The sequence below is a fragment of the Carassius gibelio genome, chromosome A8 (genome assembly GCF_023724105.1).
Source record: "Carassius gibelio isolate Cgi1373 ecotype wild population from Czech Republic chromosome A8, carGib1.2-hapl.c, whole genome shotgun sequence".
Classification (NCBI taxonomy): domain Eukaryota; kingdom Metazoa; phylum Chordata; class Actinopteri; order Cypriniformes; family Cyprinidae; genus Carassius; species Carassius gibelio.
Window position 1 is genome coordinate 21337033 of NC_068378.1, and position 17294 is coordinate 21354326.

At 38.4% G+C, this 17294-nt stretch overlaps 1 protein-coding gene across 3 annotated transcripts in view; it reads right to left on the minus strand.

Moving 5' to 3' along the window:
* The window catches only part of LOC128018857 (tyrosine-protein kinase ABL2-like), a 30068-nt gene that overhangs the window by 8091 nt on the left and 4683 nt on the right, over nt 1–17294 (minus strand). Inside the window, exons 1-6 of one of the 3 annotated variants that reach the window (XM_052604677.1) lie at nt 5308–5528; nt 3956–4120; nt 1165–1460; nt 800–1072; nt 497–581; nt 18–195 (exon numbers count right to left, since the gene is read on the minus strand). In XM_052604677.1, the coding sequence (XP_052460637.1) occupies nt 18–195; nt 497–581; nt 800–1072; nt 1165–1460; nt 3956–4120; nt 5308–5443 (1133 nt within the window). In that variant the 5' untranslated portion in view covers nt 5444–5528. Of the gene's footprint in view, nt 1–17; nt 196–496; nt 582–799; nt 1073–1164; nt 1461–3955; nt 4121–5307; nt 5529–17294 lie in introns of those variants that run through there. The other 2 variants (XM_052604678.1, XM_052604676.1) reach the window with 2 other exon arrangements.

Below are 17294 nucleotides of genomic sequence, written 5' to 3' on the forward strand. Positions count from 1 at the left end.
TGAAGAGCTATGCTCACCTGTGGATGAAGTTCTTCTTCTCCAGATACTCCATGGCAGAGGAGATTTGAGTGGCCATGTAGAGCAGCACCACCGCATTCACCTGCTCCCTGTCACACTCACGCAGATAGTCCAGCAGGTTCCCATGGGGCATGTACTCAGTCACTATGTAGAATGGAGGCTCCAATGTACACACACCTAGGAAGGGGCATTAAAAAATGACCAATTTGGGATAAATCTAAGAACATAATTTGGTAAAAAAAAAAAATTGTTGCTTATTATGTGAAAGGAAGAGTTATGAGAGTAGTGCATACTCTCTAATGCCTGTGCAAACTCAAATGGTTGATTAATGTAGTAGACAAGTTTATTGAGATTTTTTTGTTTTCATTTTTTTTGTTGTCAATTGAACCCAAACAAGTTAAAGCACACACAGCTTCAATTTTGAGTTTTGACTAGTTGTCAACTACCATCAACGAGTTAAAAATCCTACTACACTTACCCAGTAACTGTACCAAATTGGGATGTTTCACCTCCTTCATGACTGCAGCTTCCTTCAGAAACTCGTCAACCTCCATGGTGTCCTCCTTTGAAGTAAAGTAATACAATACACATTGAATATGAAATAGAAATACATAACAGAACTAGCAAAGCAACTACGAAAACAAAAATCCTTAAGTGCAATATAATGACCAGCCACTTGGTGGCACACAACGCCACATAAACAGTTCAATGCAATTAAAAACCAATGAAATCGTTTTTTTCCATTACACAACATTAGGAGCAGATGCACAAAAACACGAACCTTTAGTGTTTTTACGGCTACAGTGAGGTTGTACTTTTTCCAAACTCCGACGTAGACCTCTCCGTACTGGCCTCCGCCTAACTTGTGCTTCATGGTGATGTCGGTGCGCTCCATCTCCCACTTGTCGTGGATGGGGGAGACACCGTAGACGGTTGGCTTGTTGCATTTTGGAGCAGGATAGTGTAATGTGGTTACCAGACCATCGGCCACTGTGGAATGATGATGAACCAGCTCAGCTAATGTGCTGAAACGACTTTCAGCTGTTACATAGACCTGAAACAGAAGAAGAGACCAGCTTTAAAATCATAGGAAAGGAAGCTTTACTTTCAAGGTAAAGTGAAAGCAGCCTTTGTCTTCAGCCCAACCTTTCCATCAGAGGCGGTGTTGATCCGGTAATGATAGACCCGTCCCTCATAGCGAAGCGAGATGGAGAGCTGGCCAGGGCTGCTCTCGCTCTCTCTCACTAGGAAGCTGCCGTTGATCAGGCTGCTGAGGAGGTACTCAGCGGCGCTGCGGGACACGGGCCCATGATACCAGCTGTGCTTTTCCAGACTGTTCACGGGGGTGATGTAGTTACTGGGTACCCAACCCTGGCCATTCTTTGAACGGACTTCACTCCACTCGCCATTCTGGTTGTACCCCAACACTCGCAGCTTCTCTCCTGAAATGCAAAAAAGAACAGTACTTTGTACACAGCAATCCGTTTTTTTTTTTTCTTTAAAAAAAAGTTTTACTAATGATTCGGCTATGTAAACCTTTGTTATTCATACCAATGCATCTCCCTTGAATGGAATGGAATGAGAGATTAGAAATGCAAGCCACAACAAGTCCATCGTTCAGCCATAAAAACACATCAGGTCTTTTAGAATGAAGTGCATCTTTATGTCAGTAACTTTATAGAACCTACAGTATCAGTTCTTAAAAAAAGATCAGTTTGAACTTGTCCATTAGGTAATGTTTTCATCCCATAAACTCAGACTGAGAAGAAGCTAGTCTTATATAAGAGTTCTGAGATCTGCACAAATCCTGGAGGCACCCGAGAGTGGAGGAAGAAAAGTCAAGTCACTTTTATTGTCACATCAGCACAGCACATGTGTGCCTTGGTGAGTGGAATTCTTGGGAGGTTGCACCAGAAATTGCAGAAACAATTAACATATAACCAAACAGACTTCAACAGGTGAAAATGTGCAATATGCACATACATATAGTCAGTACACACAGAGTATTATTAGACATATTTACAGTTAACACTACACATTATACGCAATATGTACATACATACAGTTAGCACTACACATTATACACTATACACAGAATCTACACATTCTACATTATGTAAACATATATACGCATAAAAATATGCTAAGGTGCAACAGAGTGTACGTGAAGGTAGGTTATTGTATTAAATGCAAGTGTGTATGTATAGTTCAGTGTTGAACTGTTGAAGTTAAAGTGCAGTGTGTGGCATATCATATTGTGGGAGTATGCTGTAGGGTGTATTAGTTCTGACTGTTCATCAGTCTGACATGCTGAGGGAAAAAGTTCTCCTGAAATCCAGCACTAGCTACTTGGTCTTGTCGATGTTGAGTGAGAGGTGGTTCTCCTAACACCATTTAGTCAGGGTGCTCACCTCCTCTCTGTAGGCCGTCCCATCGTTGTCAGTGTCAAAAACATGTGTCAGATGGACATTTTGGCTGCTGCATCACACTCCACGAATGGCACATTTTAAAGATGCAATGGAAGTTAAAAATAGAATATATATATATATATATTTTTTTTTACAAGATATGCCTCCAAAAAGCACTTGCGAAAACATCAAGAGCCCTGTGTTCTGTTCCATTAAGCTGTTGGAAAAAGAACACTCCAAAGCCTCACCAGAGTGCTCAATCTGAATATGTGTAGTCAAAAACAATGACGGAACCAAAATAGGGCCCTTTTTTGCTTAATTCGGTTGCTGAATTTTGATTCATTTTGTTTTTTTTATATAAAATGTATGTAAATGTATTTTTATTTATACAATACCATTAAAAAGTTGGGGTTGGTACGATTTGTTTTAATATTTTGAATTAAGTCTCTTATGCTTACCAAGGTTGTATTTATTTGATAACATAATAATAATAATATTATTATTATAATTTTTTTTATCATTTAAAAGAACTTTTCTTTCTGTGATGATATGCTGATTTTTTTATGTTTTAGTATTTTTTTGTAATTTATATTTTAATTTTTATATTCTTTGATGAAACTTTTGTAACATTATAAATGTCTTTCACTGTATAAAAAAAAAAAAAAAAAAAAAGGTTAAAATTTCTCTCTGCCCCCAAATGTTTGAATGGTACATTTTATTTTATTTTCCAGTAGAGGGTGCTCTGCTGCTGTCAGGAAAACAGAATTCAGGCACAATAGCTTTCAGGCACTGGGCATTTTTGCTAATCCTAAATGGACACTGGCCCTCATAACAAGACAAGAAGAGACTGGCGCATCGGTGCCAACCAGACGACATTACATGACCGGCCATTAGCGGTTACTTCAGAGAGAAAGGGCAGATTGCTAACTCCTTCTCTCTGAACTCTCTTCTCTTGGGCAAGTCTGTGTTTACCCACCTGCTTTTCACCCAGCTGATGGGATTATGCTTCAAAATGGGCATTAGCATTAGCGGTAGCTGTTCAGCATGGAGCATCTGAGCACAGAGCCTGACTCGTGTCCCAAAGTCTATTACAATGTGCTGGAATGAGCTGTGGGCGTTGGCTCATATGGTTTAGGTTGATGCCCATGTGTTTATGTCCTCAGTTGAATAAAACTCAAAGTTTAACAATCATTTCAATTTCTAGCTCTGTTTTTTGATCCTACAAACTGCTTCTGGGAAGAGAAACAACAAGTTCTGAAGTAAAGAAAAGAGGAAAGAGAATGATGGAAGGAAGAGGAAAAGTGTCCTTCTTATAAAGAAAGGAAGTTATCAATAATACTTGTGAAAACATTCTCTGGCTTTGTTTATTCCAGGTATTCAAATTGGTTTTGGGTTACATTTGAGTTTACATTATCAGTGCAATGAGGTTTGTCATCGGTGTACAGAGGTGGATTTCAAACTGTTAAAGTGTTTAATGAAACTAAGCACCGCATGATGCGCAACCACTCATCTCGTTTCGACGATCATACCTTTCGTGATGCTCAGCGTGTTGTCGCCACTGGCAACAAAGTCGTAAAGCGCAACAAAAAGGTTGGGGTCGCTCTCCGCAGCACCCAGCAGATTCTCCTTCGAGCTCCAGCGCACCGCCTCCGTCAGTGACGTCGAGTCCAATCCAAAAGGCCTGTGCAGGGCTTCTGTCAGGAAGAAAGAGAGATAAATAACATGATATATGAGTAACAGCAAACATAAGCGGGTGTTGATGAAGCATATGACATCCCGAATGAGAAAAGGCCTCTGGGAAGGGCAAACTGAGTCAGTGTAAGAGGGGAGGGGTTTCAGAATCAGGAGCTGACGAACATGATAACGTCAAGGTGAGGAGGGAGAAGAAAAGAAACTGCAATCATCTGACGCAAAGTGAAAACGAGGGGGATTCAAAATGAAATCACTTTGCTCCTTACATCATACCTCACTTAACAATGATCTCTTTTTACAAATCATTTGCGCAAACAATATTACGAAGGCTACACAAAACACCAATATATCATAATAAAAAAAAAACAAACAAAGCTGTTCTAGATGCTAACGATCAACTCAATTCAATTTTTAAATTAACAATTTAATATCAATTTTGTCAATTTTGCAGTCAATAATTATTGAAATATTTTATAATCCATTTAATAAAGAATTTCTGGAGAAAATGTATTTTTATTTTTTAAACATAATAATATTACTAACAACTATTATTATTAAAAATATTATATTATAATAAATAAATATAATAAATGAAGAAGACTGAAATGTATTAATATTTGATTAATACTAATAAATATGGTAACACTTTAGTAAAGCGTCCAATTCTCAGTAATAACTAATAGCTTATTAGCATGCATATTATTAACATATTGGCTATTTATTAGTGCTTATGAAGTACATATAATGCATGACACCAATAATCCTACCCAATAGCCTAAACTTAACAACTACCTTATAAACTATATGTAAGCAGCAAATGCAGGAGTTGAGGCAAAAGTCATAGTTAATGGTAAGTTAATAGTGAGAATTGGACCTTAAAATAAAGTGTGACCATAAGTATAATAGTATAATAATACTTTAAGTAGAAAATGTACATATTTCACTAAACATTGCAACTAAATTCATATATTTAGTTAGTTAGCTATGTAACATTAACTACTGATCTACTAGTTGCTACTATTTGAAAAATTCCAATGAATTTACAAACGCGTGATTTTTGAAAATCAGATGGCCTCTGGAAACACCCCAAGACCAAACCATCTGACCAAGTAACAGCTTCCAAACTGACCACACACACAAAGCAAACAAATACACATCCCTCGACTTAAAATTCTCCAGAAAAACTCACTGACACTCAGGGCACCGTTACAGCGCTGTCTACCTGCGAAGCAGTAGTGGTCCACATCCTGTGGGTTGAACAGGTTGGTCAGTCTGACCCTCTCTTCCTCAAAACTGCTGCTGGACAGCAGAGTCTTCAATGGCATAATCTAGCAGTGCTAGATTAAACTCTGATCTCACATGTAATAAAACACAGACCTGATGTGTTGAGGGTTCTGCTACTGTCTGAGAAGGTTTTATTCTTATGCAAGTTCTTAAGGAGAGGAGGAGCATGGAATGGCTTTGAGGTTGGAAAAAATGGTGTGGGAGAGTCCCCACACCTTGAGCATGCCTGCGTCTGCTGGTCCTCCTCTACAGCTGTCAGCCAGCCACAAACACACACACTAAGCATGTCTGGGCAGCTGCCCCTTTCCTTAGGGAAAAAGTGAGGCAGGACAAAACATTAGCTGAGTTCCAAGGGAAAAGGCATCAGACTCTCAGAAACTCCCTTTACTTATCATTATGAAACAAATTCTTCTTCTTAGATTAGGCTATATTAGGTTTACATTTACAAAACTACTGTGGTTTTACCATGGTAGAGGGGCTGAAATTTGATGGATGATTAACACATTCGCATCCCAAGGTACAATAAAGAATAACATAGTATTCACATACTTTCTTCAAATGCTGAATGCATGGCAAGAGCAACAGCCAAATTATCTATCCTCAACATGCATCACAAAATCAAGAGCAACAAAAAGTCCATCATGACACGAAAAAATTTTGGTGACCAAGTTTCAATGCTTCCTTGGTTATTTTTATTATTAACATTTTAAGCTGGCATCTTGTCCAATCAGGCAAGTAGGGGTGCTCCGATCACGATCGGCTGATCGTTAATGCGCATCTCGTCAGTAAAGCCGGTTCTCTAATCACGTAGCTGATGGAATTAACCGCTGATTAGATAACTGGCTTTACTGACGAGATGCGCATAACGATCGGCCGATCGTGATCGGAGCACCCCTACAGGCAAGTAATATTTTCTCTCAATTACCTTGGAAAAATTGACTTGTCCCAGACGAGCGTTACTCAAACCCTGTGGTTCCCCCAGGGTTTATTACTTTAACAGTTTTAGTGAATTATTAGAGTACAACAGTAACAATAATATCAGCCAATAACTAATAGTCTCACTTTCAAAATCACATCTGTGTTTATACCGTCTGTTGTTGAATAAGAGAATGTAAATGCCAACTAAGAAATGCATTAAATCATGTAAGCCCAAAACCCTGCCAACTGGGCAGAACTACCTGTTAAGAGTGACTAGTAAATTAGTTGTATGAGCAACCAGTCATCTAGTTGATTTTTGAAATATGAAGTTTTGGAAATTCCTTTAAAAAAGAAGTAAATCTATATCCATAGAAAATATAGAATGTTAGTTCAAAATGTGATAAATGGTCCAAGAATGTCCCTAAATTAAAATTGAAACTATCATTATGAATAAAAAACACAACATGCCTAGACAAAACAAAGACAGGTCTTCTGCCTGGTCTTACACAACACAATAAACCTGCAAGAACCCACAGCTGAGACAGTCGAGGTCTGGACAAAGACACATATGCACACAGATACATACAGCCCTACCTTTATTCCTGACCAGCATGCAGTGCTTCCCAGTTCTAGTCAGCTGACTGACCCACAGCTCCCAGTACATGATCCCAGTTCCAGTGTAAGGGGTAATAGGAAACCACTCTAGCACCTAATCCTGAAACGCTAAAACGCTAAAACTGAAACGCTCCTCTTTTTAGTGTCCGGTGCAGCTCAGAACTCAAGAGTTTCCAACACCGCAGGCAGAACGCCAGTCCGATCTGATTGTGGGCCTCCATGCTAACTGCCCTAAGTAAGAAGTATCCACATGTGCTTGTGTGAGATATGGGAAGAGTGGAGTTCTGAGAGTGGTTTTATTGGATATCTTGTGAGGGAAGGCGCGTGGGGGGCCCGCTGGTTTTAAGAAGGGGGTACGAACGAGCAGATGGTTTCATTTTTACATCATGTGTGTGCTGCCTACCCAACATCCTCTTGGGAGACACTGGAAAGCCTGGAGGTGTGGAAACTCTAGTACAAAATGCCTGTGCCGCATAAAACATAACCCTGAGTTTCAGAGCAACATGTAAAATGTATTAAGATGGGACACTCAGTTATTCAGTTACACCCAAAACCTCTCAACATTAAGGGAAATAATCTCTTTAAGTCATCAGCAAGACCTCAACAGACTAGATGACATGAAAGTGAAAGGCTTGTGTGAACATAATAAAAAAAAAGATTTTTAGACTACAGAGACCAGCTACTGACAAGACCACCATGACGACATTTAATGAGACGGGAACACTGAAATGCCAAACAAAGTCTAAATTACCAATTACCATTAGTCATTGAGCCGCAACTTCAAGTAGACAAACAGACAGCTTACAATGTCAAGCTCTGTTCCAGTATATACACAAACATTCTCATGTGACACTTCTGACTGATCTAACAGTTGAGCAGCGTCAGGCACGTCGTGTGGCCGCATATGTTTGTCCTGCATGGTTTTCGTGTGTGTCTTTGTGTGCAGGAGCTTCGCTGTGAAACAGCTGAGGGAGTACTGTGTGTGCGATGTGAATGGCTGTACTGAACGGACTGACCTGCACGGTCGTGTCCTGATGGGAGTCTAGTGCAGCTGTTGTGCTGGGCTTAGGCCAGGCTTACAGCAACTGCACCAGCACCTCTGTACTCTGGGGCTGCTCTTAACCAATATGGATTATGGACACAAGAACATCCTGATCTGAAATCACATTTTGTTGCTTTGCAGTCTGAAATGAAGATGGACACGGTTTTTGTTTGTATGTATTTATACCATCCAACTGAAAGCTATAACGCCAACATGTCAGAAATGAAATGTATAAAAGGAAAAAAACTGATGAGTTGGAAAAAGGATTACCCCCTTCCTCCTATAAACTATTTGTAAACTCAATCAGGTGTAGCTAATTCTCTCACCTTCTCAATGGCACACAAAGACATCTGACTTTCAACTGTGATCAGCTGTGCTCATTTTGATTAGCACATTTCATTTCACTCTTTGGTAAAGTAATGGAGCAAACAATTAACTGGCAAGGCTCTGTCAAAAGATCTCTGGTATAAAGTTGTAGACAGGCACAAGTCGGGAGATGGATACAAAAAAAAATGGATGCAAGAGCCAAGAGAAAACTGGTCAGAGAGGCTAACAAGAGGCCTAAAGCAACTCTGAAGCAGTTACAGGAATTCATGACAAAGAGTGGTCCTTGTGTGCATGTGACAACAATATCACAAATTCTCCTCAAACGTGGCTTCTATGGGAGGGCAGAAAAAAGCCAATCTTCAAGAAAGGCCACATGCAATCATGATTAAGCTTTGCCAAAACACACCTTGAAGATCCTGAGGCAGATGAGACTAAAATACCCACTGTAAATATGCAATATTGACTGATATACCAATAATTCAACAACAGCAACAAAAGAATATCGGCCCATAACTGATGATATTTGTGCATCTGTGATAAAATACTTTGATCCACCCTATTCAAGAATAATTATACAACTTTAAGAGCATTTCACCCCAAAATCACACCATTCACGGATGCTTTGTGAAGCTTGTCTGAGTAGGACAAGTAAACAAGAGGTATAGCGATGGGTCAACTGGCGCTACCTCCCTGAAATCCAATAAATGAGACACCTCACTTGCCCGTCACAAGCTCTGAAATTCCCAAGAGAACAGTCCCCTAACATTACACAAGAAAGAGACAAGTACATCAGTCACGCAGGAAATTATGACCAACATTCGTACGTGCAAGAGCAGCTCACAGCAGACGGCTCTGCTCAGGGATAAAACACGTTCCCTTATACTGTGGGACTTTTCTCTGGACTGGACTTATGCTTTTCATAAGAGACTTTACATAAGACAGAGCAATAATCAGAGCTGAGCATATGTAAGTGAGCAGGTAGACATGGTTCTGTCAGGGTGCTAATTGCCTGGGTTCATATATGATGGATAAAGTTTCATGTATGATGGATAGACAGTTATGAGACACCAAAAAAATAAATAATGCAGGATTCTCCAAACTTTCACTTTTTGCCAAACAGTCCTGTCCCAAATTCTTGCAATTAGTTGAGCCATTAGTTAAGTTAATACTGCTATTACTTGGCTGGTTGAGATGCTCAAACAGAGTAACGTTCTGATAGCACCACAATATTTAGACTTTCTCAGGGACTCAATCTATAAATCTATGAATGGTTTACCCTAAAGCAGTGGATAAGGGGCCCAAATAATTTAAAAATTAATAAATATAATAAAACTATATATATATATATATATATACACATAGCTGTAACGCATTAATGGAAATGAATTTTAACGGCACTAATTTTATTAACATGCAATTCATGCAGTACGCATTTTCTGTTTCAGGGTTTCCGCAATTCCTTAAAAAATCTTAAAAGGTCTTAAATTTAGTTGCACATATTTAAGGCCATAACAAGTCTTAAAGGGGGGGGTGAAATGCTCGTTTTCACTCAATATCATGTTAATATTGAGTACCTATAGAGTAGTACTGCATCCTTCATAACTCCAAAAAGTCTTTAGTTTTATTATATTCATAAGAGAAAGATAGTCTTTACCGATTTTTCCCAGAAAAACACGAGCGCCTGGAGGCGTGACGTGTGGGCGGAGCTAAAGAATCACAAGCGCGAGTAGGCTTTTGCGTTGAGAGCGTTTGGAAGCTGTGACAGCTGTGAAGGCTGAAACTGAACGAGAGCAGCATCAGCAAGGACTCGCTCGAGCGGGGCTCGAACCTGGGTCTCCGATGGGAGGCGGACGCACTAACAAGGAGGCAGCGATATTTGAAGCAGTTTTACTCACCGCCTGCGGTACCAACACACAATCGTGACCCTTTTTCGTTGGGATTGCATCATCCTTAAGAAATAAACGATACGCAAATCCGTCGTCAAACTGGGCTTTGTTTGTAAAACAAGCATTTTAGAAATGCAGGGAACAAACACAAACACTTGCACAACTCCGTTGATGCTCTGTAAAAATAAACTCCATCCACTGGTCCCTTAATGCTGTTTTTTCTTTGGTAATCTGTGCAGAGTTGTCTTGCCCTGGCAACCAAAAACACACTCCTTTTGTGACATTTCGCGACGCTCTCGCTCTGATCAGTGATTGTCTGTGCACAGCCTCTCTCTGCTCTGCTCTACGGGAGCGCGCGCTCTTCCGGCAGACGTGCCCTCAGGACCCATATAAGGAAATTCCGCTCCATCTAACGTCACACAGCCATACTCTAAAAAAACTTTCCGAAACTTGTGACAAACCGGAAGGAGTATTTTTGGAACAGAAATACTCCTTCAAACGTACAACTTAATTTTTGAAACTTTGTCCATGTTTAGCATGGGAATCCAACTCTTTAACAGAGTAAAAAACTCAGTATGCATGAAACAGCATTTCACCCCACCTTTAAATGGTAGGCTACAAAAAAGTCTTAATTATGATTTTAACAGGTCTTATTTGGGGAGGGAAAGACAAGAATCGTCATTATGGCTTATTCTGATGATTAAACTTTAAAAGGCAATGATTTAATTGAATAAAAAAATTAGCGCTGCAAAAAGTCCGCTGCTGCTGCTTTGTTTATAGTTGGAGAGACCGCTGAATTTCTGCCATTCCAACAGTGCCTTCTGCTGGCAGAAAATGATTTAGCATTTTCGATTCTGGACAAGAATGCAGGCTAGACATCTTTGTGTCACGATTATCAGCGAATAATGTCTTTTTGGCTGGCTCTTCACAAAACCTCTTACAAAATTGGAATACAGCACACAAGTTGTTTATCTGATACTTTTATGGTGGCTTTTTATTCTCTTTGAAGCTTATCATCTTTAAAAATGACTGGCATACAAAAAATTAATAACAGCATACATGTTTAGAACAATACGAAGTTGAGTAACAAGTAACAAACTTTATATTTCTTAGTAAACTATACTCCTTTAACTAAAATAGTAGAAGGAATTTCAGAACTGAACAAACCACACATAAGCTTTTAGAGGTGTGAGGCAAGAACCTCCATTACAGTCCAGTGTTGCTGAAGTGTTGCACTAGGGAATGACAGCACAAGCTCACCTGTTTCTCTGAAAGCACTCAGCACATCACAGCAGAAGCCATGTGGTGCAGGACGAGGCCTATTTTTAGATCCAGCACAAAACAAAACTATCTGGCCATTACTACTCCCAGAATAATTACACTACGTACATGCACAGAGGAACCACCGAACAATGATTCCTCAAACAATGGGCCCACATGAAAAGAGGGACAGTTCCTGTTCATTCACAATAATGAGGATTCAACATCAGCACTCAGCAACAACAATTGCACAGTTGTCTCCCCTCTCACTCAGTCTCTTCCTCCTTTCCAGTAAATGGCTCTTCAGTTGAAACAGGCCAACAGATTATCTGATGAATAATGGCAATGCAAAGAGGGAACTTGCGAAACTACCACATGCAATCAACCACGTGTGTCAACAACAGGGATAGGAATAGTAATGAATTTAACAATTCCCATCTCAGTTCTTAACAGCCACTAAATGATTCTTTTAGTTCCTTTAAAGAAATATCTGGAAAAGAATGCAATTCTAGTGCCAAACGATTAGAGCATTTCAAAGGTCTGTTTACAGACTTTATAGAAGCTTTTCAGAGGCAGCCTAAAAACAATTTAATAACAGTTTATATTATAAATTATAAAATAAACGAATTACTATATTAAATAAGCATGGATTAAATATCGAATATTATATAAATCAAACCGCAAAAAAAGTATTCTTTTCATGAATTTTTATTTTTTAAAAACTACTGACAAAAACCTATTTACAATAGTTCTGCCAAGTTTTTGTAAAGAATTGCAGTTTGGTTACAAAAGTTACTAACAGGCTGTACAATGGACCGTAATATTACATAATTTACATCTTCTATTACCACAGCAACTTTTGTTTAAAGGTCATTCACCCACAAGTAAAAGCCATGATTAAATTGCACAGAACCTTTATGTCTAATACACTACCATTCAAATGTTTGTTTTTATGTTTTTTCAAGAACTCTCTTATGCAAACATGTAAGGCTGATTTTTCAGCATCATCACTTCCAGAAATCATTCTAATATGCTGATGTGATGCTCAATAAACATTTCTTATTACTGTTGAAAACAGTTGTGCTGCTTGATATTTTTGCACAAACTATGATCCAATGTTTTAATGATTCTTCTATGAATATACAATTCAAAAGAAAAGCATTTACCTTAAATATTTTGTTATATTATAAATTAATTTACTTTCACTTTTGATAAATTTAATGCATCTTTGCTGAAGATAAGTATTATTTTCTTTCCAAAACTTTTGAGCAGTACTATAGCTTTGAGATTGTTATTTAAAATTAGATATGTTAGTTATTAGATATGTCTTTTACCTGTGCAGAGTGGACTTTCAATTGGCCAGTCCTGTGCCCATCAATCTGGCAGGCTGGACTGACGAATAATGGTGCACTTGGGATTATGGGATATTGCCCGGAGCCATTCATTCAGGTCTACCTTTGACAGCTTACACAGCAGTTAGAACACCGGCTACTGTAATTCACCTGTTCACTGAAGGTGCTAATGAGGCTCTCAACACAGTGCACCCACTCCTGCAAAGCACTTTGGGACAGATTAATGCTTCTCCTGGGGACCATCTTTTCCTTTATGCTGGATCAGAAGACTAGAGCACCAAGTCTGTCAGGTCAGCGCAAACATAATGACCTGAAGAAAGGAGGTTTTCTGAAGGAACATTGTTTTGGAACCTGATCAATATTTTCACCCGGTGCTGTTAGTGTTTATTGACCTTCCAACCTGACACGGCTCACTTTTTTTTTTTTTACATCCGGAGTGTTTGAAAGTGAGAAGTATTGAAGGAACAATATATTTAGTTGTAATATTTTATCAAAATAAAATACAATTATTTTTCATTTAATAAAAAACACAAGCTCGCTTAAACTCTTTTGAAACAAAGGTTTGTTGGCCGTAGGGGCCAAGTTTACAATGGTACGGATGTAACATCTTACGCAAATTCCCTACAAGCATGTACAAGCATAAAAAAATAAAAAAATAAATCACACACACCCTCTACAGCTTAAAGGTACTTACAAACACGCAACACAACACCGTCACAAGACATTTACTCCATCAGAATCAAATTCTGTTCTTTTCTATACTAGAACAATGTGATATTTGCATAATTTCACTTAATCTTTTCTCAACTAGTCAGACAGTAACTGTGACCACCTCAAAAAGGGTTAGATTGCATAGGCTTAAGTGTGTGAGGTTTTAGTTAACACAGCGTTGTAACCAGGAGGTGTGACATCAATGAAAAAGATTTCGCACAGATTTACATATTTAAACATTTAATCAGATGATCCTTACTCTCATCATTGTCCAATATTGCTGTCTTTGCTTTGAGTATTTTTTTGTTTGTTTTTGGAGCAGACAGAATCCGGACCTGCGGCTGATTCCACTGAATAACATCCACCTCAGCTTACACAGATCTGATCCACCGTTGATCTGGTTGCCACAACAGAGTGGGTAGCACAGAATGACTCAAAATGATCATATCCTCCATATCTGATGACATTTTCACACCAGCCGCATTCTCTGGTTCTTAACAACTAACTTGCTCATTCCATACGGGCACTGATGAAATATAATTATTACATAATGAAAATGTTTTTGATTTATGCAATACCATTCCATTCGGGGTCAGAAAGGTTTTTGTTTGATAGCCTAATAGTTTTATTCACCAAGGACACATTAGATTAATTTAAAGTGACAGTTAATACTTTTAAATTGTAAAAAAAAAAAAAAAAAAAGATCAGTAATGATCAGTTTTATTTATCAAAGAATCCTGAAAAAAAAGTCTCAGTTTCCACAAAACATTAAGCAGCACAACTGTTTTCTACACTGATAATAACAAGAAATGTTTCTTGAGCAACAAATCAGCATATTACAATGATTTCAGAAGGATCATGTGACAGTGAAGACTGGAGTTATGATGCTGAAAATTCAGCTTTGCCATCACAGAAATAAATAACATTTTCAAATATATTAATCAGCAAAAAAAGTTGTTTTAATTTGTAATAATAAATAAATACATTTATGTATTTAGCAGACGCTTTTATCCAAAGCGACTTACTAAATTCAGGCTATCAATTTTTACCTATCAATAATATTATTAATATTTCACAAATAAAAACCATAATTTATTAAATGAATGCAGCCTTGGTGAGCATAAGTTTATTTCAAAAACATTTATAACAACTTTGCAGAACCCATATTTTGATAGTGTCACTTGCAAAAAAATTATTAGTGTTAAAATTATTTGTGTGTGTGTGTGTGTGTGTGTATATATATATATCAGAATACATGGCTAATTGGAAAGACTATCAATGGATAAAGATGCTTTTTGCCTCAAAATCGGGTAATTATTTATGACATCACTATAGCCGGCAAGGGCAATGGTTCTGCTTAACATAATAAATATAAATTATTAGTTTTAGACAAATCTCTTTAGAGCACAAACATAACACCTCTTTATGCAGGTCTAAAAAAAGAGCCTGCTTCGCCAAGCAACACCTACAGGGACTGTATTTCATTTGGCACTTGAGAACAGCCCTATGAAAACTTTTAGAATACACATTTTTTAAGGAAATGAACCGTGGTAGTTAAACCAATCACGTCACCAGGTGAGGATGACTGCATTGACTCGGTGTCATAGATAAGACAGCATAAGCCTTCAGTATTTAATGAGCCTGGTGGGCGAAGCCCATTACAGTTTATGGAGAGTAAATGAGACGGATGGATTGAATCAGCCAAGTGGTCTAGCAAACAGGAGGTGTTGGCAGGCTGTGAAGGTCCTGTCTGAACATGCATCATGACCTCAATATCACCAAGCAGGCATCGCCCATTTAACTACTTGTAGGGAGTTGACAAACCTGCAAGTAGATTTAATTAGGCCTACTTGACAGATCATAACACGTTTGACGTTATCCGTTATCAATACCAAATGAGCTGTACTACAGCTCAAGGGTGTGATAAAATCCTGATATAACACAGTGAATTAATTTTATTATTTAATACTCTGTTTCAGAAACGTTCCATGAAGTGAACATAATGATGCACAAAATAAACAAAAACAACCTTCACAATCACAACAGAAAACTGCACAAAGGCTGGGAAAGGGCTAGGACACATCTCACTCTGATGATGATAATGCTGGGCTCTAAAATTTTGCCCTAATCTCCCCTCGGCCCCATCTGATTTCACTACTGAATTCTGGGATTACTCACTCTCTGCGTTCCAAAACATACTGTAGCGCTCAGACAGCTACAGAGGCTTTGTGGATGGGATTCAACTGGGATTCATTAGAACTACTTTGATGTGACCAAGAATGAAAGGCCAAACAGGGTTTTTAATGGGTCAAAAACTGCTTTTGGAGATATTTCAACTCTATTAAAGAAGACGACGAAGACCTTAAGGCAAAGATGAAGACAATCTTCTTTGGGAGAAAAAAATAAGACAAAGTAAATTAATATTTTAATAATAATAATAGAACAATAAATAATAAAACTGAAGATAAAAACATAAAATAAAATTGTATCTGACAGGCGAACATTTTTCAGTGTCTGGATTTTAAAAAAGTAACTTTCTGCAGATCAAGACATGAAAATGTATTTCATTTCTTTAATCTGCATGAATCAGTTCTTTCAAACTGCCCGTTTCAATGAATCAGTTCGAAGCACTAACTCAACGATTCACTTGCATCATCACGCATCAAACCACTGCCAAAAAGAGCTGAAAACAGCTAACAGATACAGAACAATGACTGGTCTAGAGAGAGGAAACAAATACTGATCTGAAGAACGACAGAGAACAGAGAAAGTCGCTGAACTGAAGTGTTCTTTATCTCCATCACTGCCTCAACACAGAAGAATTACTCCAGTGTGTCATCTAATCCAGACCTTAATAAGGACACAATGAAAGGATGGAAGCCGATAAGGCTGTTTAAAAGAAGCAGGATTTAAGGATGGCTAGGAGAGCACAGGCACCCACTTTCACACAAGAGGAGTATCCACATCACAACTGACAAGACATGTTAAAAAATTATACTCAACATTGATACTCCGTTTGAGCAGAGCGCAAAAAAAGTGTGGCGTTCTAACGACCTCTAGTGGTGCAACAACAACCAGCTCGAACCTTGGGCCAAGGGAGTCCCATCAGGTCTTCTCAAAAAAAGTCTGAGACCACTTTATAAAACAATCTCCTTCACAAATCAAAAATGGACTGTTTAATCCAATTTAGTCCTTAATTCCAACCATCTTACATTCTGGGAATTTCACACTTCATCATCTTCATCGTCATAGTGGAAAAACTGAGATAAAAACTGAGATTTATGTAACACAATTACAACTAAAGCAATCTGCTTGCCAGAAACAAAATGATGATGTGCATACAGCTCAAAAGCCATAACTTCACTCCTCTCAAGTCAGTTCGGACTGAATTCTCATCGGAAGAGTCTCATTTGCAACTGTTGCACAATCTCAACATTGTATTAAGTGTGCCTAACAGTGGACAGACAATTTTGTGGCTTTGAAATGCATAAAAAATAAATCTCCTTCTGAAAGTATGCCAACTGAAGGTCCACACTGTTCAGAGCTCTAAAAATCAATCGTTTTTTTGCTGCTTTGGACTACATTAAGTTCAGGACTGCACTTTGCACCACCCTACTGAAATAATAAAAGCCTACTGGTACTGGAGTTGATAAATAAATAAAAAGAATGTGGAATTGGCCATGTGACCTCAGAACGGCTGACTCATTGGCTGTCTACAGGGGTGGGAGACACAGACAGAACCACTCATTTATTCATCCTCTGTCTGACCACACACAGGTCA